The sequence below is a fragment of the Fusarium graminearum genome, chromosome 2 (assembly GCF_000240135.3).
Source record: "Fusarium graminearum PH-1 chromosome 2, whole genome shotgun sequence".
NCBI classification, from domain to species: domain Eukaryota; kingdom Fungi; phylum Ascomycota; class Sordariomycetes; order Hypocreales; family Nectriaceae; genus Fusarium; species Fusarium graminearum.
The window spans coordinates 7,598,689-7,617,419 of record NC_026475.1 but is presented as its reverse complement, the minus strand read 5'-3'; the positions used below and the strand labels follow the sequence as shown (position 1 = coordinate 7,617,419).

Below are 18,731 nucleotides of genomic sequence, written 5' to 3'. Positions count from 1 at the left end.
AAAAGCGAGGAATAAGAAGAGGTTTATTCTTTCCCATTTGGGGTCATGATGTTTTGTTGCATGGGGGGGTCTACGCTGTGACTGTTTTGACTATGAGACGTGGCTGCGGACCGGCTACTGTAATCCGTGTCGAGCTTGTGCTTTTCATTGATAATATGGCATGATTCATCCAGTCTCATCCCAGCTTTGGGCGTACAGCTCCTCAATGACGAAGGTCGAGCTGAGCTCGGAAAGAGCTCGTGCCGCAAGCAAGGGACCGAGCCTCAAGGGGTTCAGACAGAGATGGGGATGTGTGTTTGGAGGAGAGTCTTGGCGAATGGGATATCTCGTCTCGGCAGTGATTCAACCAAGAGGATCAACCCCTGGACCCTACTCTTATCAAGCTTATCTACAGCTTTAAGCTTATGGTAGTTAACATTAACCTTGAAACTTGAGGCCCCGGATCGGGTCTAGATGGCTTGGCGAACCCCTGGCCGCAGCGGAAGACCAAGCTCCCGGCCATGTAGGCCCCGTTTCTTCGTTTCAGCCTTGGAACATTTTCTTGGAGAAAGGAAAGTACCTGATATCTATACGAGAGTTTCTTACCGTACATAAGAACCCTTTTCACCAGCGTTTGGGAACAACTGTCAAGTTTCATCTCCGACGGTCCTGTAACGGGAACGAGGGCTTTCCGCCAAGCTGCGTTGTACAAGAAGAGTTTGAGATTGATTAAATAGTGGTTCGAACGCCTCAATTGTTTTCTTCTTTCTCAGAAGCAAGCCACAGTTTTGCGTCTACTCAACTTCATCAGTGCGAACCTGTTGGAGCATCTCCATCGCCATGACAGCAATTGGGTACATCAATCGACGGTAAGAAGTAACTATAAATGCTCAATTGGACATGAATATTGCTTTTAGAGTTGCGTAATTGCAAGGCAGACTCTGTAAGGCCAAGGCAGATTCCAAGACGGGTTTCTTGGGTTCGCAACCAAGTCCAATTCCAATGTTTATGCGCGCCACAAGTGTCTCTTATCCCCAGACCTTAAGAGCTGGGGTTGACTTGGACAGTGGAGTTGGTGCTGAAACATACCCACAAGTTTTCGTCAGCACTCATCGACGGGGGAGTTATCAGCTTCTGCATAGGGTAAGTAAAGTTTGCGAAGACTTTTTCACGATGGATTGGCAAACTCTGTGGGCGGTCTCTGCACAAACTAGCGACTGGTGAATATAACGTAATATTAATAGCAATATCATTACCACACAATTGAGTTGATATGTGTTGTAGAATAGTCTCGGATCAAGTGCAGGGAATGTGTTTTGTTGACCTGTAGGGTGTTTCTTTGAACTTTATGTCCTTACTATGCCTCTTGGCAACTGAGTGAGGAACAAAGTCAGTAATGATTAGGTTTTGATGATCATGTACAACCATGAAAGGTTTGCTCGTGTAAAACACAACAACGAAACTAGATAGAGTTCTTGATAGACAAGACTAAAACAACCAGTCGAAGATCAACGCCCATCAGCAATGACGTAGCATAATATGACGCCCTCCGTGACCAAGGTATTGTGAGATGACGCCCTCGAGTATTGATGAAATAAATAGGGAACAAATGCCTCAAACATCTCAACTTCATGAAGTCGTCCATAATCGTACTCTTCAATGCATTCACAAACTCAACAATGGATCTCGCTACTTCAGTCACTTCAACTCAACCTACTTCCTTCCTAGGAAAGGTCGTAGAGATCTGCATTGTCACTCCAGACTGCAAAAAGACAATCTCTGAACTCACGAAACTCGGCATCGGCCCGTTCCGAATCTTTGAGTTCAACGCAAACACCGTGTCTGATCGTTATTTCCGCGGCCAACCTGCAGAATTCGAACTGCTAGTCGCCTTTGCAGATACAGGCGACATGGTATGGGAGATCATGCAGCCTGTTTCTGGGCCATCACTTATGCAAGAGTTTCTCCACAAAGGCGGACAAGGGATTCACCATGTGGCTTTTGATTGCAATCATGTTCCGCAGCAGCAACGCAAGGATGAATTTAAGAGACGCGGGTTTGAGGTTGCACAGTCAGGCATATGGCATGGGAAGAAGGGGACTTGTGAGTTTGTTTTTTACGATACCGAAGGAGCTATAGGGACATGTTTTGAGTCGTATAACTTTTCGGACGATTGGGAGGAACCAGATGAGTCAGTTAACGATGTTTGATGCCAGCAAGAAATAAATATGTTAGCGCATCGTTCCGACTAGTGCTCGAACATGTGGCCGTGTTCTATTCCCTCGATCGAAATGAATCTACTAGGCATCATATCCACTTTGCGGACCTGGACTAGGCATCATGGCTGACTGCATAGAGGCCTCTAGTGGCTATGCTTTTCACTGCCACAATCCTACGAAAGGCACTCTTTAAGAAAAGATAAAACCCTAATATCCTAGTTTTTGTATCGTATTCTGATATCACAATCGTATAATCAGTCGTTGTAATCATGAGTGCTTACACATATAAACCAGTCTCCAAATCCGAGATCCGCCTCGTCTCTTTCAAGACGAGTGGATCAGATGGACAACAACTCGAAGCCAGCATCAAGAACGTGGAACTCGATCCAGATCATCCCATCACATACACAGCTTTGTCATATTGCTGGGGAATTGCGGTTGAGCGAATTGAGGTCCCTTGCGATGGAGAGATGCTCAGTATCACAAGCTCCCTCCACGAGGCGCTGGTTGAGATTACCAAGTCTCGTCAGAACGAGGCTCTGTGGATCGATCAGATATGCATCAACCAGGAAGATATGGATGAAAAGTCTGAGCAGGTTTCAAAGATGAACATGATTTACGACAGTGAGTATATACCAACTGGACGACTATATGTCCAGCTAGGAATGGGCGACCCTAACTCCCGACAGAAGCAGAAACAGTTCTCGCTTGGCTAGGCCCAGCAGTATACAACACAGAACTGGCCATTGACTTTGTCAAAAAGGTCGGCGATGTAGCACTCCCCACAGCAACAGACATGTTCCGCTGGGACAGCTACGGCGAGGCTCACGAAGAGACCAAGCTTGAGCGCACCGAGGAATTGACCAATGAGCAATCTGGAGAACTGGGTCTTCCTTTCGATGACGATAACTCGTGGACTGCTTTCGTCGACTTCTTTGACAGACCTTGGTATCAACGTATGTGGACAGTCCAAGAGATCATCCAAGCCCGCAAGGCAATCGTACAATGTGGACCACACAGTCTTCCATGGGAGCATGTCAGCGCTGCTGCAAGATGGTACATCTACAAGGCCGGGGCCATTCGACAGGATTACCCACGAGAAGTCGACGGGGCTCGTCTGGTAACGCAAATGACTACCATCGCGTGGCGTACGAAGATGGGCAGCGAGTACTACCGCGAGCTGTTCAATCAAGAGGCACGCCCGTCGTGTCGATGGGGCATGCGCGATCTTCTAGAAAATCTACGACCTCGTCTCGCGACAGACCCTCGAGACAAGGTGTTTGCACTGTTGGGCATCAGCGACATCGATCGTGAGCTCTGGGACGACAGGGGCATGACGGTCAATTACTCCAAGTCTGTCGAGGATGTCTTTACACAAGCGACAGACGAAATCATCAAGTCAGACACTTCAGACCTTAACGTCATTTGGTCTGCGCGACAACGAAACGATGAGGCTGAATGGCCGAGTTGGGTTCCTGACTGGAGACTAGAGACAGGGACGGGATGCGCATGGGGCATCGGTGCGCCTTTAAAAACAAAGGGCAAACCTAATGGGGAACATGTTTATATCCCTACGACGGAACCTCGTTCGTTGGCAGTAAAAGGTAAAGTTATCGGTCGAGTGACATACAAGAACGAGTATCGACATTTCGGTGAACTCTTCAGAGACAGCCACCTTCGGGAAGTCTATAACGCCTGCATGGAACGGTTATCCGTTTATCCCACCGGCGAAGACGTTAAGACTGCCTTTGGACTAACCTTGATCGGCGGCCTCCCATTCCCTGCAACTCTACAGAAGAAAGAGACATCAGTAGAAACATACGCGGCAATGTACATGCAGTTCTACGATAATACGCAAATGCCAATGGGAACTGCCGAAGAAAAGGCAAAGCGAGATGAGGCGCTTGCAGAAACGTATAAAGTTGGGCTAGACATGACGTGGTTGCAAGCAGTTCTGGCTGCGTATTGCGAGCGGCGATTTATTGTGACCGACAGTGGACACATGGGGCTGGCGCATCACCAAGTCTTGGAAGGGGACGTTATTGCTGTGGTGATGGGTCTCGAATGGCCGTGCGTTTTACGACCGAAAAGCAATGGCGAAAAGCACGATCAAGGGTACGAGTTTATCGGGTAAGTGAAACACGAAAAGGAGATATTGCGACAAGGGTGCTAATTTAGTTGAACAGGGACGCGTACTGTCACGGTGTGATGAATGGAGAGGCCATGGAGGGGATCATCAGTGGAAACGACGAGGGACAGGTCTTCACTCTGAGGTAGAGGGTGATACAGTCGTCAACAAATGTCTATAGTCTATAGTCTAGGTCTATTTCCTTCGCGTGCCAGTCAAGGCGACCACTGTACTCTATACAAGCGTAATGTATTGTGGTATTTTTTTTCGTATTCGTCTCCCGTTCGTACATGTTCGTCAATCGCGTGTTGGTCGTCGATGCTCTATCGTATGTGGGTGTGTATGTACACATTGCCCTTTCTACTGAGAGCGGGTGTTGATGGGAATTCGGGTTTCATTGGAGGTATCTAACATCTATGCCTTAGCTCCTGTAATAATACAAATCTTAGTCAAACAAATATTCTAGTCAAGTTCCCAGCTCTTAATCAGTCCTGGGTCGCTTGCGAGACTCAGACTCACCATTCTCTCCCTGGGCGGAAAAGTACTCGAGGCTGCCCTTGGGGTCGGCCTTCATGGTCTTTCCGCCCTCCTGCCAGCCAGCAGGGCACACCTCGCCGTACTCGTCGGTGAACTGGAAGGCCTTGACGAGACGGATGGTCTCCTCGACGTCGCGGCCGACGGGAAGGTCGTTGACGGTGATCTGGCGGAGGACACCCTTGGGGTCGATGATGAAGAGACCGCGGAGAGCGATGCCCTCGTCCTCGATCAGGACGCCGTAGTTGCGAGAGATCTTGGTGGACTTGTCGGCGATGAGGGGGAGCTCCAGGTCGGGACCGAGACCACCCTGCTTGCGAGGCTTCTCAACCCAGGCAAGATGGGTGAAGTGGGAGTCGGTGGAGACACCGAAGACGGTGGTGTTGATCTCCTTGAAGCGGTCGAGGGCGTTGTTGTACTGGATGATCTCGGTAGGGCAGACAAAGGTGAAGTCCATGGGGTAGAACAGGAGGACGACCCTACAAAAACAAGTTAGCAAAGACCCAAACCATCAAGGTGTTTGGTGTTGTCTCTTACCATTGTCCCTGGTAGTCAGAGAGCTTGATGTCCTTGAACTCGCCTCCGGGGAAGAGGGTAGTGGCAGTGAACTCGGGCGCAGGGCGCTGAACGAAAGCTTGAGACATGATGATGGTGTTTGTTTGGGTTGTTTGGATCAAAGACTGTGAGATCTGACTGAGGAGAGAAGAAAAGGAGAAAAAGAATCAGGAGAGAAGCTTCCAACGACGCGATTAAGAAGGCTTGGGAAAAAAGCAAGGACGGTGGAGCTTGATCAGGGGTCTTGTTTGTTTTGGTGGTGGAAGGAGGTGGAAATCGAAATCATTCAATTTTAGCGCGGGTTGAGATAACGATAGCCTCTGATAAGGGATGCCTACTGGGTACCTACAGTGCCTACCCCGTAGCGGTATTAGCAGTTGTACCGTACAACTGTACAACTGTTCAATACCGCTGTTAGTTGCCTCTTTCCATGGATATTTTAGGTAATTAGCGTTGGCGATAGAGTAAAAACTTTACGCATTAAAGTCAATTGTCGTAAATTGTCGGATTGGCGGTGACGCAAATGTGGACACTTTTATTTTTGTTTTGTTCGCCATGCTGTCATGACATGACATGACATGACCTCCAATGCCGCATTCGCCGCCCACTAAAGCACCCACTAAAGACCTACTAACTGGTACCTGCGGTACAGTGCATTGCAGTTGCGGCGCAAATACACGTGCTGAAAACCTTGATCCCTGTCGACTCTCCATCGGCATCTGAAAATTGATTCCAAATTGCAACCTCCAAGTATCCAATCATTCCAATGCTTCCGGCCTCGGAGTTTTTCGGTTCGGAGTACCGACATTTACGTATCAACTTTTCCCATCTTATCAGCCACCATCACACCACTTCAACAGCATCGTGATGCATCCCTCTGCAGTCATAGATTGATAAGGAATCCATATTATTAATCTACAGTCTAGCTTCTTCTAATGCGACACTCCATTGACTCCGTTCTGCGTCCCTCTTTTTGCCAGCGCATCGGCTTCTCTGATTATCTCCGACATGTCATCCAGCGCTAACTGCGGACTCAATGCGCAAATTCTCAAGGCCACTTTTCCTCTGACCTTTGTAGTCAAGATACCAGCCATGTTGCTTGAGATCAGACTCTTTGATACTCCCGTGTTGATCACCTCCAATTCATCTTCCGTCAACCCCTTTCGCGCATACCGGAATGTCACGACTCCCAGACTCGCTGAGCTGACAATCTCCCAATCATTCAACTTGCGCAATTCTTCCTCTGCTCTCTCTGCTAGATCGAACCCGTGATCAATCATCTTTCCTAGTCTCTCCACGCCAATCACTCGAAGTGTGAACCAAAGCTTCATTGCCCGCGATGCAGGACGCGTGAGCTCCATGCTGTAATTCCAAAAGTTGGGAATATCCTCGTCTTCTATCGCAACACCGTCGCGAAGATAATCCCCCTCATTGGCAAAGCTACGCACCAAGTTGGATCTATCTTTGACCAAAAGTAATCCGCAGCTGTAGGTCTGAAATAGCCATTTATGCGCATCCCACGACATACTGTCGGCGTACTTAAGACCATCCACCTCTTGGTGACGTGTAGTCGAGAGAGTCGCCGACGCGCCATATGCACCATCGACGTGTAACCAGAGTTGCTCCCTCTTGCATATCTCAGAGAGCTGCTCTAATGGATCGATGGCGCCAGTGTTTGTTGTTCCGCATGTGCCAACCACCAGAAAAGGCACAAGGCCTGCTTCTCGGTCGTCGCGTATTGTCTGTTCCAGAAGACTTGAATCAAATCTAAAGGAGCCGTCTGCAGGCAAATGCCGAATTTGTTTCTTATCAAAACCGAGTAAACGCAAAGCCTTGGCCACAGAGTAATGAGTCTGGTCTGAAAGATAAACAACGCCCTTGTGTGATTCACCATGTGGCACGAAGCGGTCCCGAGCGAGTACAATGCCCATCAAATTCGCCATTGAACCACCGGAAACACAAATGCCACCGGCAGTTGAAGGGAAACCGACTTGTGAAGCCAACCATTCGATCAGGGTCTTTTCAATGACCACTGGGCCTGAGGCTTGCAATTTCGAAGCACCCAATGCATTAAAAGCACTGGCTACAATGTCGCCCAGCCATGCAATTGGTGATGTAGGTGATGGGATGAAACCCATGAAGCGAGGATGGTTGACGCGCATGCGGTGGTCGAATGCTGCAAATGCTTCATCAAGGACTTGGTCGATTGAGTGCGCTGCACCAGGAGTACCTATCTTCCTGAGGTAGGGGACATCCTTTGGTTCTGCGACTTTGATGATTGGGTCATCCTTAACATCTTGAGTTGTTGAGCCAAGACGGTGGACGATGGATTGGATGGCTGTGCAGACAGCCTCGAGCTCATCGGGTTGATCTAGTGAGTTCATGATGATTACAGTGTGAGTTGCTGTAGATGTGTCGAATTGTCTTGCATCAACCAAGAATGCGAACTCTAGGTATTTGTACTCTTGTCATATCCCTCTTTATGTCTCAAGACGCCATCGTTGTATAACCCGATAGTGTTACTATAAACGCGATCCCACCCAAATTTGTGGAGTTGAGACCGTCGTACATGACATGTCACCAGTGCGCCTTTCGAAAAATAATGTAGATCCCGTCAGACGCAAAGAACTATCCAGCTGTTCTCAGCTATGATAGGTTCATCAACTGGGGCAGGTCTTGCATAGGTCCATCCTGTCAGCGCGCCCTTGATGACCTTTTACCGGATTCGGTAACTTTGCGAGAGCGACCAATTTCTTCATAAGCTGGACTACAAGGTAATTGAAGCATTTGCAAATGGCGGCCATAGGAACACTTGCGAGTTGGGCGCACAATGTCACGCGTGATACAATTAGCATGTTACACCTGTGTGTACACTACGCTTATCATTGCGGTAATAACAATCGAATTCGGTAGGTATAGGCGTGTGGGAAATATCAATGGACGGTGTTGAGATATTAAAATAGTGTTTTTTCTTTGATACATGCGCTCTATAGTCTATGAGAGATCTAGACAAAATACTAAAAGTGAAGAAATAAAATACAGTACTTTTTTCCTAGTCGCGAAACAAGCCTTCATCGCACCCTTGAACACCATCGTGAGAGTGTTAAATCGCCCCTGGCAAAATCTCAGTAATGTTACTCTTGGCCAACTCGTTGCTCGCATCTAAAACCTCTACCATGCGCCCTCTAGCATTTGCGTTGTTTTCATCACTCAAGTCAGCCCTCCCCATATGCTCCAACGTCACACAAATCACCGACTCCATCAGTCTCTGTGCCAACTCCCCTGCGTAACCCTGTTCGTAGAACGCCGGTGTCTCGTTGACCTCCAGCAACCACGCCGTTCCCTTGGTATCGACCAGAAAGTCGATCGCAAAGAGTTCATAGCACTTATCCAACGGCGTGAACTTGTCCGCCATGGTATGAGCAGCCGCGCGCAAGAGTTCGCCCGAAATTTGGCATGCTTGGTCAAAGACATTCTTCTTCCAATCGCCAGGTAGCAAATCATCATCCATCTTCCAGAAATCTCGCATTGACTCTCTGCTCATAAACTCCTCTTCATCCTGTAGTGCAGTGTTGGTAAGAGAAGACTTGAGACTGGGGTTCTTCCACGGCGGCTCATAGTCGTCGAGGGCTAGTAGGGCGAGCATCTCGTCGAAAACGTGTACTTTGAGTCGGCCAACTGAAAGAACGTATGCACGGACATGCCATTTGCGACCGTCGACCGGGGGGATGGAAACGATGTACTGCTGAGCGACAAACTCTCTCAAGAGAGCCGATGGGATCCTTTCATTCTCGCCAATAACAATATTTTGTATCTTTTCTGCGTCGCTCATGGTTTCACTCTCTAACGCATTGATGGAGAGTTTACCACTTGCGGTGATCAGAGCGTCCAACGAGTTGAGACCTGGTGTTGAGAGGCTGGGGTGGAAGCCATCCGAGTCCGAGTCACTTTCATCTTTAGACTTGATGGCTTCAACTTCAACCTCTGCTTCCTCTTCTGTATCCTCGTCCTCCTCTGAGATATCAGCAGCGAGCTCAAGGTTATTAGCCAGCTCGTCAATTGTGCTGAATATTCGAATTCCATGACCACAATCAATCATAGCAGGCTTCAAGATCCACCAATCTCGCTCTGAGGCATCCTTAGTTTCATTGTCCTCCAAAGAGTACATCAAAGTCAAGTCATCGGCCGCCGCCAACGCATCCTCCACATACTCGCTATAGTCCAGCGACAACTTGACAGTAGCAGGACTGTGTCCCTTGAGGATGCTGTCTGGCCTCTTGGTAACCCAGTAATCTACAACAGTAGCCATGTGGTCCTTTCTTGCAAGCGCATCGCTGTTGGGATACGCGTTGAGTAGACCGTGTTTGGCCCTATTCAACACAGCAAAGTGATGGTTGAGCTCCCAGCCATTAAGGAACTGAAACACTGCTTCGGCATCATGCGGGATGCTGGAGCAGTCCTCGTAGCATATGGCGTCTTTTACATGTCGTTTGATGCATGTCTCAATGTGTTGGTCGAGCCAGGGGTTGGCGCTGTGTACATATACGTGCATGTTTGACTTGGCTTGGCGGAGTTGCTTATCGAGTGATGTAGTCTTCTTCTGGAGGGAGTGAGGCCTGACGGGGGATTGGTAGACGAGCAAGTCTCAGTTCCATGTGATCGGCAATGATATTACGGGAAGCTATCATCAAGTACGTACTTGACTTGACAAAAGGGTGTCTCTGCATTGCCAAGTTGTGAGTGACAGCGCGACTCTTTTAAATGCCACCACGCAACAGAATCATAAAATATTTTTCTTCATTTGCCAAGACATTATTAAATAGTAATTATCAACAAGATCCACAAGATTGGTGATTTTATGACTTTTATTGGACATTTTGCTCGCCAAACGTAAGCAGCATCATGAAGTTCATGACATTCTGCAAAATGCATGATCAGCCATGCCACTCACCGTTTCTTGTCAGGGGTCATGCCAGGGCTCTAATTCTCGATCGATGATCGCTCGGACCTCGTGGCCCAAGTTAATTCCAGCGCCAAAACTTTCCAAATAGAATTTTCCGGTCGCGAGTCGTGTATCAGATTTATAATGGATGTAGCGGTTTGCAGCATGACTGGGTATCTAACAGAAACAACAGTGCTCTTATCCACGACGATGGCCCCGAAACAAGATATCATTGAAAATCTACCTAAAAAAACATAAGACGTGTCTCGTTGATGTGAGAAAAATGAAGTATCCGTGCGATCAATGCCGCTCAACATATGCATTGGAGTGCACAACCGAGCTAGGCGTATCAGGCCTCAAATTTTGCTGTCACGAACGCAACTCCTATTCCCAAGCGAGCCTCATCTTCCAAGCCTCTAGGATACTTTCGTCGCAGCGTCGGGCAGAATTTGGAGGTGTAGTTAGCAAACGGCTTCTCCATGTGTAACAATGCTGAATGATAGCTATCAAGAGACCTTCGTCGATCGTGTCCAATATGAGGTTTTCTGAAAGCTTCATGGCTGTCCCTCTCGCCGTTTTGTGTTTCGCCGTCGTCTGTCGCTGCGATGGTGGTGTCTTCTGACATTCGCGGGCTATTGATAATGATAGGAGGTTCCGATTTCTGATTCCGCTTGTGTTTTGTAGGCCATTTCTGCCAACTGTGCATAGTCTGCCTTCGATAACATTCGGCGATTTCTGGTCGGAAAGGAAGTTGGGAGAGCCAGCTATGGACTTTTTGTTGCACCGTCTCTCGAACAACGTCTTGTGGTCTGAGACTCTTATCGTAGGCCTTTATTTGTTTGTATGCTTGTCCAGAGGCGAAGATAAAGGAAGCCGAAGAAGTTGAAGAGGTGTCGCTTTTTGTCGAGTCAAAGCATGTTGAGCTTGGTAAAGCTGGTAGAGGTGGGAGTGGCTTGCTTGTGTAGTAGCATTCTTTTGTTGGGTTGTTGTTATGCAATGGATCGAGATCCAAGCTCAGCTCGTCGAGGGCGGCGAAAATATCTGAGATGTCTTGTTCGACACGCCATCTGTAGTTGTTGTGCGGAACTCTTGAACCACCCGATGCCCTTTCAACATGGAATTTTGGGATGGTACTGCTGGTAGTAGACATTTTGGGGTTGAAAGGTGATGATGTTTAGTGAAAAGTGTGGGTAATCACGCCAACAAATACTCTCGATATCGATGTATATGAGAAACAAGAATATACAAGAAACAAGCCCTTTTACATGACGATCGTTAACGTCACGTTAGCATCTATCAGACCTAGTGCGTCAAACGATTTCGGTCCCTGGCCGGTGAATGGCCCGAACACCGTCTCAGGTTGATGAACTAAAGATAATTGTGGTGTTGAGAAACAGGGAACATGGTGTCCGAGCTCACCGTTGATTTCCCGACGGGAGTGCATTAGAAGCGCTTGGCTTGCCAATCAACACAAAGCAGGATGAAGCTTTGTGTTTGAAGAGGTTAAGCTCAGAAACGGAATTGCATGAAAAGGGTGCGAGAAGCAGTATGCTTAAGCACTTCAACCTCCACTAGATTCGGTTACTGTATTCCTGAGTGCCATGGATGGACGCTGTAAGAAAGGTTCCTCGCATGGAACTAAGACAGATCGATAAGATCCGATTAAATCGGTTATCTCATTGTTGATAATTCTCAGAAAAGTAGTTAGGATGGCAAGGGACAGGGTTTGAGGATCTGTACGACTACGGCACAAACTGAATTACCTATAGTAGGATAGATTATGTTTAGCGTCATGAGACTCTAGGATCAGGCCTTCAACTTCTCCTCACATGATAAAGTGTAAATATTAATCGTATTGGCATCAAGAATGTTGTCAATTTTAAACGAGATCGGCCCTTTTCACGTAGGCCCATGACACTGTCTCGAACAAATGCCTCGATCGTTCAACATCAGTCTACAATAAAATCCCCATTAACATGACGGAATTACTCCACGTCATCGGAAGAATTTCTCCATAACTGTAACCACATTCGGCTCATGAACCGAAATACCAATCGGCAACGAGTGATTTTCCCGATGGATAGGCAAAATGCAGGGCTGCGGCCCAGCCTGACCCTATTCCTCGCAGAATTGATACTCACATGTAATCTTTTTGAGGGCGACGTCGATATCAAAAGTTCCCGTCTTCAAAATTACATATAGCAAAGATCAGTCCTAGCCATTATACACATTCCTTTTTCGTCTGACCGAATATGTTATCCGGTCGACGTCGACACTGAAACAAACCCTAGAAGGTGGCTTGATTCTCAGGACATAACTTAGTTATCGGCAATTTCTCTTGTAACTATCGTTAAACTCTACAATTGTCCTTCTTATTTGAGATAGAACAATATGCGCCACTGCATATCAGACATTGCTCAACTTATTTCATCACATGATTACTAAAGTCAACTTGGTACCATGATCCATGTTGCGCAGTAGTAAGAATAAGAACTTAAAAAGAGGAAGTCTATTTGCTGATTAAACAAACATCCATCCCTTACCATTTGTAACTGATTGGGAGCAAAGACCATCTACAGACCCTTCCTGCTACTCTGAAGCCACTCCTGCATCACTCTCTGGGCAACATCCATACCCTCGCGAACCACCTTGGCCGACTCCTCCGCCACTTGGTAAGCAGCTTCGGAAGCAGCAACAGCCTTCTTGGCCTCTTCAATCTCTCCATTAGTAGCCATCGAGACTGCCTCTTCGGCCCTTCGCGAAGCCGCGCCACCAGCCCAGGATGCCCTGCGCTCAGCATCCTGAATCCCAGCGACGGTATCGCTCAGGGACTTTGCGGTGTTAGAGGCCATCTCGGCGGTGTACTCGGCGGCGTGGCGCGCTGCTGCATCTTGTCGTGCCGCATTTTCCGATCCTCTGACTGAAGCTTGTGCCGCTCGAAGGAAGCCTACCATTTCCCTCGCTCTATCGTGGGCGTTCTCGGCGGATTGTCTGAGATAAGTGGATAGTCGTTCATTTTCAGCCTTCTTCTTATCATCCGGCTTCTCAGCGACTTCGCAAGCGACGGCTGAATCGATGACTCTTCGTGCTTTGATGATAGCATCCTCAGCTGGGGCCGTAGCTTCTCCAAGAGCAGCCCAAGCTCGAGCAGCGCAGTCGTAAAAGTCAGAAATTTTAACAGTATTGGCCTGTACCGCATCACGGCGTGCCTCACCGGCAGCATTGATCATCTGCTCTTCATACTTGCGTGCCATGATACCATAGTCGCGGGCTTCATCGGCAGCTGCCTTGGCTCTAGCGGCATTTTCGGAGACGGTCCATGTGATGGTGCGGACCTTTTCGCGGTAGGAAGAGTACATGTGTACCCATGTACCGACAGTCACGCTAATGAGACCGAAAATGACAATGGGAAGTAGTGCTGGTGAGAAGAAAGGCAGAACGGCTGTGAGGGACCACCAGTTGAGAAGAAGCCAGTATGTTTGGGCATGCTCAAGGTAGCAGAAACGAAGAGGCCCATAGATCTTACTGATGGGGGCAAAAAGGTACGCAAAGATTGATATGACAGCGGAGATGGCGATAAACAGGTATTGTTCTAATGGCTCGAAAGGAAGGGAGACGTCATAGTATACGGACAGATGGTAAGCCAGAGCGAGCACAGAGCCAACTGGATGGTCAAAGGTCAGCAATTGAAGGGCCTTTGGATGATTTATCTGTCCTACCTTTGAGATATGTCCCAACGCTGGTAGATACGGTTTTTAGAGCATAGAACGGCCCTAGCAGCGAAGACCAAGTGCTATCACTGTTCTCTTGGCCATTTGGCAATAACCAGATGGCGCCGAAGTATAGTGCAACGATAAGGACAAGAGGATTGGACAATTGAGATATGATCAGGCTTTGTACATCGGGGAAAATCGGCGTTTGGTTAAATACGAGGGCAATAAAGATGATGCTCTTGAAATGAGGTGCAATTACTCTTGATAGAGATTCCAAAGCGGGAAACAAGTCCTCGCTACCAGTTTGTGCAGACATGGCTAGAATTGCCTGAGCTGCGGAGAGCTTTGATGTGATTATTGTTGGTACATTGGAAATATTGAGAGTTTATAACACAGACCTTGGCCAGAAAGTGAGGCGTGCAGTGCCCGATATGCATGTATATGTATGCACAGCTACGTGGATAAAACAGTGCCTCGCATTACTGGTCCAATAGTCTCCGCGTTCTGCTTCGGAGCGGGCCTCTGGGGAAGTCAATTTTCCCAAGAATCTTGTATCTTGTTCGATTTGTTTCGATTGGCGAATGATTCGCGATGTTGTTGCAGGCTTAATCCATGTCAGGCGCTGAGAATCCTGTGACGCGGCCTGACTTGGTGGGGATGGCCTCATTGTGCCATTGTACCACCAGCTGCCACGTCGACTGGCCTCAGCCTGAATATGATCAATGGGTCAAGATTCACATTCTTACATCATATTCTCATGCATTGTTATGCTTTGACCTCATATGGATCCGATTGATTGGGTTTCGACTGCTTCTTGTACTGAATATGGCGGCTACCCGTGCGCTCCGCAGCCAATTGTCCTGTGAGGTACTTGATTTTAACTTGAAGAAGCAATAGCTACTTTCAAAGCAACATAAAATCCTCAACCATTCGATGACTTGTCGTATATGGGCGAATTCGTCTCAAGCAACATTCGAGTTTGCCCAGCTCTTTTGCAACTACCTGGACCAATAGCAAGCTATTGGATGTTCAAAGTACCCAGGTTAAACCAGTATACGATTACTTCAAAAATTTCTTAGCATGCAATTGGCCAATTGTTCATTTAGCAGAGCCTGCTAAATTTCCATTTCCAGTGTCAATAGCTCTGTGGGGTAATATTGTTCAACAAGGTTCCAGAGATCCCTCAAATTTTATATCCTTTAACTTAGAAAGAGATGGATGATAGTTCACTTCCTCTTCTTTGAGAATAATATTTCCTTTCCCATTCTGTATTATTTGCTGCTTATTCTTGCTTTATCGGCAAAAGTTGCTCTGGACAGCATGACTACACCAACGCCCATGTTAAACAAGGACTCGTCAATTCTCATGATTAGAGCGTGACTTTTTATCCCACGTATCACACAGTTTCTATGGGCCAACGATCATGAAATCTAGAAGCACTTTTGGTAACTCACAGCTTATCATCTCTGGAAACGAGGCTATACAGATGTCACCTGCACGCAACGCCTAGTCTAGCGTTAAGGGTTCTTGAAGCATGGAGAGATTCTCAATGGAAGACTTGTGTTGCATATAAAAATAGGTATTATTATTGTATATGCTCTTGTATATTAAAATGAACCTGCATTTTTTGAAGTTTGTTTAATATTTCCACCCTTGTCCACTCTTTTATCGTGATGTGAAAGGATCGTCCTCTCGGCTACCATCATAATTAGTTGATGAACGTACACCTATATCATGGGAGCAACTTACAATGTGTTTCCGAATCCATCTTGGCAAATGCTAACGCCCTGTACATCACTGCATGTTGCGCCGGGTTGCACAAGGCGTCCTCCTGGGCCGCGTACAACAGGAGTGGGGGCAGCTGAGGCCACGGAAATGAGCGAGATGAAGGCGATGGTGAAGAACTTCATTGTGAAAATAGTGGTGAGACCGGCTCGAAGGTGTAGAAACGTGTTGTTGAAAGTATGTGATGGGAAGAAGTGAATGCTGATGTTGTGGTTCAACGTTGCAGTGAGTTTAAAGGTTTAAGTATCGGAGAATTTGTATTAGTAGTTGGTGATATTGAAATTGGGGTCGTGTTTTGAAACATCATTCAGACATCTTTTCAGTTTCAGAACCTCGTAACAGCCTCCAAGCCAGGTACTGAAGCAAGCCACAAAATTAATATAGGGTTAGACATGAACAGAACCGAGGTGAGGCGCAAATAATTATGTAAAAACATGGCTATACCTGGTCCAGCCTGTCGGGTGTTCTCACTTTGGTCGCGTGATGATGCTATACCGCCAGCATGAGCAGCACAATTAAGCTTTCTAACTCCGTTAAAGAGTTTCATATATTCTCCTAACTAAAAGCTTAGTTTTACGAGTTGCTCTTTATCGTAAAACATCCGAAATGTGGTGTCAAATGAGACGATCGTTCCTCAACTACTTCTGAGCCTTCAAACTCATATGCATGGGTACCAATTCTCGACACGCAAATGGGCCATTGCACGAAACCACGGAACATACAGAGAAAAAGCTCGCGACTTGTGATGCTCATAGAATTGCATGTCCTTCTGAATTGTGAAATCAGGTTTTGCTTTAATTTTAGCTAGAGTCCCACGTAGTCCTACGTCACCGTCTCAACTACGTCATCCAAGACGACACTTTCCACACGTCAATCAAGCTACGGCAAGATATAAAGTCAACCTCAGCCAAGCCCAAGTGAACACCACATACACACAAGTCAAGATCTCACAAATCAACCCATTATACAATGTCTAAACTCGTCGACGACGTCAAGTCTGGCCTCAAAGGCATTCGTGGAGCTGGCGACGCCCTCCGAGGCGAAGTCCTCAGTGCCACTGACCAAGCCTTCGATACGGATCCCAACCACCCCAAGACACTCGGCAAAGAGACCGACAACAAGATCATCGCCGAGAAGGGAAAGCAGGATATGAAAGGCGTTGACAACATGCTTGCGCGTCGCGAGTGGGAGCACAAGGGTGTCGAGCCTCCAGCGCATGTTGGGCACAGAGAGAGTGAGAGACCGAATGAGGGTCTTAGCAGGGAACCTGGTACGATTCTACCTGGTGAAACAACAACGTATGGGAACGGAAGGACTGAAGACGATGCAGTAAGGGAAGCTGGAGCCCATGTGCCTGGTGAGCAGAGATTGGCTTAATACAGACGCAGCCACTAAGGTGACTATCTCTTTTTCCATGTCTTTCCATTATCGTTACTGATCTTTTTCTCCAGTTCAACGTCTCATTTGACCACATTACATGACGATACCCACGAGAAAGGAAGAAGTTATTGCGAATTCAACATATTTTAAATACAAATAAAAGCTATCTCACTTAAAGAACAACTTGTCACATGCTACTACGATGAAATACGGTGGAGGAAATATGCTTCTGAAGCATTATTAAATAATTGACTCATGATTCCACCAGCTCCAGCAGCAGTATATCTGCGATGAACATCCCATTATCCACACTACCTACATTCTCCCATTCTCCCTGTTCATCCCAGTACATTGTCTATTTCTTGTACCCCTTCTCGGCCCCTTCATATCTCTCTCCAAACGTCTCAAACCACTTGTCGATCGCGCCTGCTCCCATGCCGGCACTGATTGTTTCATCACCTCTCTCGAACTTGGGCGTGATCTCATCCATAAACTCCTTCACTGTCAATGTTTGAGGTGAGTACTCTTTCTTGTTATCGTCGGGGTTCTCACGCTCCCGGTGCAAGTCAGTGGCCACCATGGGCGGCGCGAGCTCAACGACGCGGATATTAGTATCCTTAAGCTGCGTTCGGAGATTCATAGACCAGAAGTGAAGCCAGGCCTTGGTGCCGTTGTACACCGGGTTGATGATGGAGAAGGGGATGAATCCCAGCACACTTGAGACGTTCATGATCAGGGCGTTGGGTTTCTCTTTGAAGTGAGGGATGAGATTGAGAGCCAGATGCATTGGTCCACGGATGTTGATGTCGATTTCCTGGTCAGCCTTTTCAAGGAAATCGTCATTCTTGAGGACCTCAATGGGTCGCTGGACGCCAGCGTTGTTGATCAGACAGTCGAGCTCTGGGTGTTCGCTGGTGATTTTCTTAACGAAAGCGGGAACATCGGATGTTTTGCCCGTGTCAAGAACGTAGTAACCTGCAGCACCAATTTCCTTGACTGTTGACTGGAGGTTCGACTCCGTTCGACCAGCGATGAGAACCTTTTTGCCCTTGGAGATGAGATACTCGGCCAATGCGCGGCCGATACCACCTCCTCCGCCAGTGACAACAGCACACTGGAAAGCGAGGGCGTCTTGGGTCATCTTGCAGAATTTAATGATTCGAACAGAATAGTGGGATTGTATCGGTTTGCATGGCTTAAGAGCAGTTCAATCTTAATTTATCTGTATATATAGCAGAATATGGAACTTCGGCACTCGTACTGGGGAAGTCATCGCGTCATCAGAGGCGCTACGTATCAGAACCCGTGGGTCTTCGGACTCAATGCCAAAGAGGCGACAAAACCGGATGAGCAAAAATTAAAATGATGATGACGTAAATTAGATATCATACTGCTAGTTTTTGATACAACGTTCTTCAAGGCACATATTAAGTGTTGGGACGTCTGTCATGGCCTAAACTCCTTCGCAACTCCGTAGTAACATCGGAATGTTTTCA

The 18,731-nt window shown here is 47.4% G+C and overlaps 9 protein-coding genes across 9 annotated transcripts; 3 read left to right on the top strand and 6 right to left on the bottom strand.

Moving 5' to 3' along the window:
• Positions 1–1,658: 1,658 nt before the first annotated feature.
• Positions 1,659–2,189, top strand: FGSG_12498 (uncharacterized protein; the record flags this gene model as incomplete). Its single annotated transcript, XM_011324284.1, has 2 exons — positions 1,659–2,082; positions 2,119–2,189. The coding sequence occupies 2 exons, from the start codon at positions 1,659–1,661 to the stop codon at positions 2,187–2,189; spliced, it is 495 nt and encodes a 164-aa protein (XP_011322586.1).
• Positions 2,190–2,467: 278 nt separating this feature from the next.
• On the top strand, positions 2,468–4,475 carry FGSG_12497 (uncharacterized protein; the record flags this gene model as incomplete). The annotated part of the gene is made up of 3 exons (XM_011324283.1): positions 2,468–2,822; positions 2,900–4,328; positions 4,385–4,475. 3 exons carry the CDS (start codon positions 2,468–2,470, stop codon positions 4,473–4,475), a joined length of 1,875 nt encoding a protein of 624 aa, XP_011322585.1.
• Positions 4,476–4,482: 7 nt separating this feature from the next.
• On the bottom strand, positions 4,483–5,545 carry FGSG_03180 (peroxiredoxin 1). The gene is made up of 3 exons (XM_011324282.1): positions 5,398–5,545; positions 4,846–5,339; positions 4,483–4,754 (listed from the first exon to the last, which is right to left on the bottom strand). The coding sequence occupies exons 1-3, from the start codon at positions 5,502–5,504 to the stop codon at positions 4,741–4,743; spliced, it is 615 nt and encodes a 204-aa protein (XP_011322584.1). The 5' UTR covers positions 5,505–5,545; the 3' UTR covers positions 4,483–4,740.
• Positions 5,546–6,347: 802 nt separating this feature from the next.
• Positions 6,348–7,799, bottom strand: FGSG_03181 (uncharacterized protein; the record flags this gene model as incomplete). The annotated part of the gene is made up of 1 exon (XM_011324281.1): positions 6,348–7,799. The coding sequence occupies one exon, from the start codon at positions 7,797–7,799 to the stop codon at positions 6,348–6,350; it is 1,452 nt and encodes a 483-aa protein (XP_011322583.1).
• A 719-nt stretch (positions 7,800–8,518) lies between these two features.
• On the bottom strand, positions 8,519–9,967 carry FGSG_03182 (uncharacterized protein; the record flags this gene model as incomplete). The annotated part of the gene is made up of 1 exon (XM_011324280.1): positions 8,519–9,967. The coding sequence occupies one exon, from the start codon at positions 9,965–9,967 to the stop codon at positions 8,519–8,521; it is 1,449 nt and encodes a 482-aa protein (XP_011322582.1).
• A 739-nt stretch (positions 9,968–10,706) lies between these two features.
• Positions 10,707–11,507, bottom strand: FGSG_03183 (uncharacterized protein; the record flags this gene model as incomplete). Its single annotated transcript, XM_011324279.1, has 1 exon — positions 10,707–11,507. The coding sequence occupies one exon, from the start codon at positions 11,505–11,507 to the stop codon at positions 10,707–10,709; it is 801 nt and encodes a 266-aa protein (XP_011322581.1).
• A 1,423-nt stretch (positions 11,508–12,930) lies between these two features.
• Positions 12,931–13,716, bottom strand: FGSG_03184 (uncharacterized protein; the record flags this gene model as incomplete). Its single annotated transcript, XM_011324278.1, has 1 exon — positions 12,931–13,716. The coding sequence occupies one exon, from the start codon at positions 13,714–13,716 to the stop codon at positions 12,931–12,933; it is 786 nt and encodes a 261-aa protein (XP_011322580.1).
• Positions 13,717–16,824: 3,108 nt separating this feature from the next.
• On the top strand, positions 16,825–17,232 carry FGSG_03185 (uncharacterized protein; the record flags this gene model as incomplete). The annotated part of the gene is made up of 1 exon (XM_011324277.1): positions 16,825–17,232. The coding sequence occupies one exon, from the start codon at positions 16,825–16,827 to the stop codon at positions 17,230–17,232; it is 408 nt and encodes a 135-aa protein (XP_011322579.1).
• A 358-nt stretch (positions 17,233–17,590) lies between these two features.
• Positions 17,591–18,376, bottom strand: FGSG_03186 (uncharacterized protein; the record flags this gene model as incomplete). Its single annotated transcript, XM_011324276.1, has 1 exon — positions 17,591–18,376. One exon carries the CDS (start codon positions 18,374–18,376, stop codon positions 17,591–17,593), a length of 786 nt encoding a protein of 261 aa, XP_011322578.1.
• Positions 18,377–18,731: the final 355 nt, after the last annotated feature.

Bases quoted from the DNA above. Each gene is read 5' to 3' on its own strand.
- FGSG_03180 (XM_011324282.1), bottom strand. From the start codon at position 5,504: ATGTCTCAAGCTTTCGTTCAGCGCCCTGCGCCCGAGTTCACTGCCACT. The intron at 5,340-5,397 runs GTAAGAGACAAC...TTGTTTTTGTAG, and splicing joins TCTGACTACCAGGGACAATG to GGTCGTCCTCCTGTTCTACC.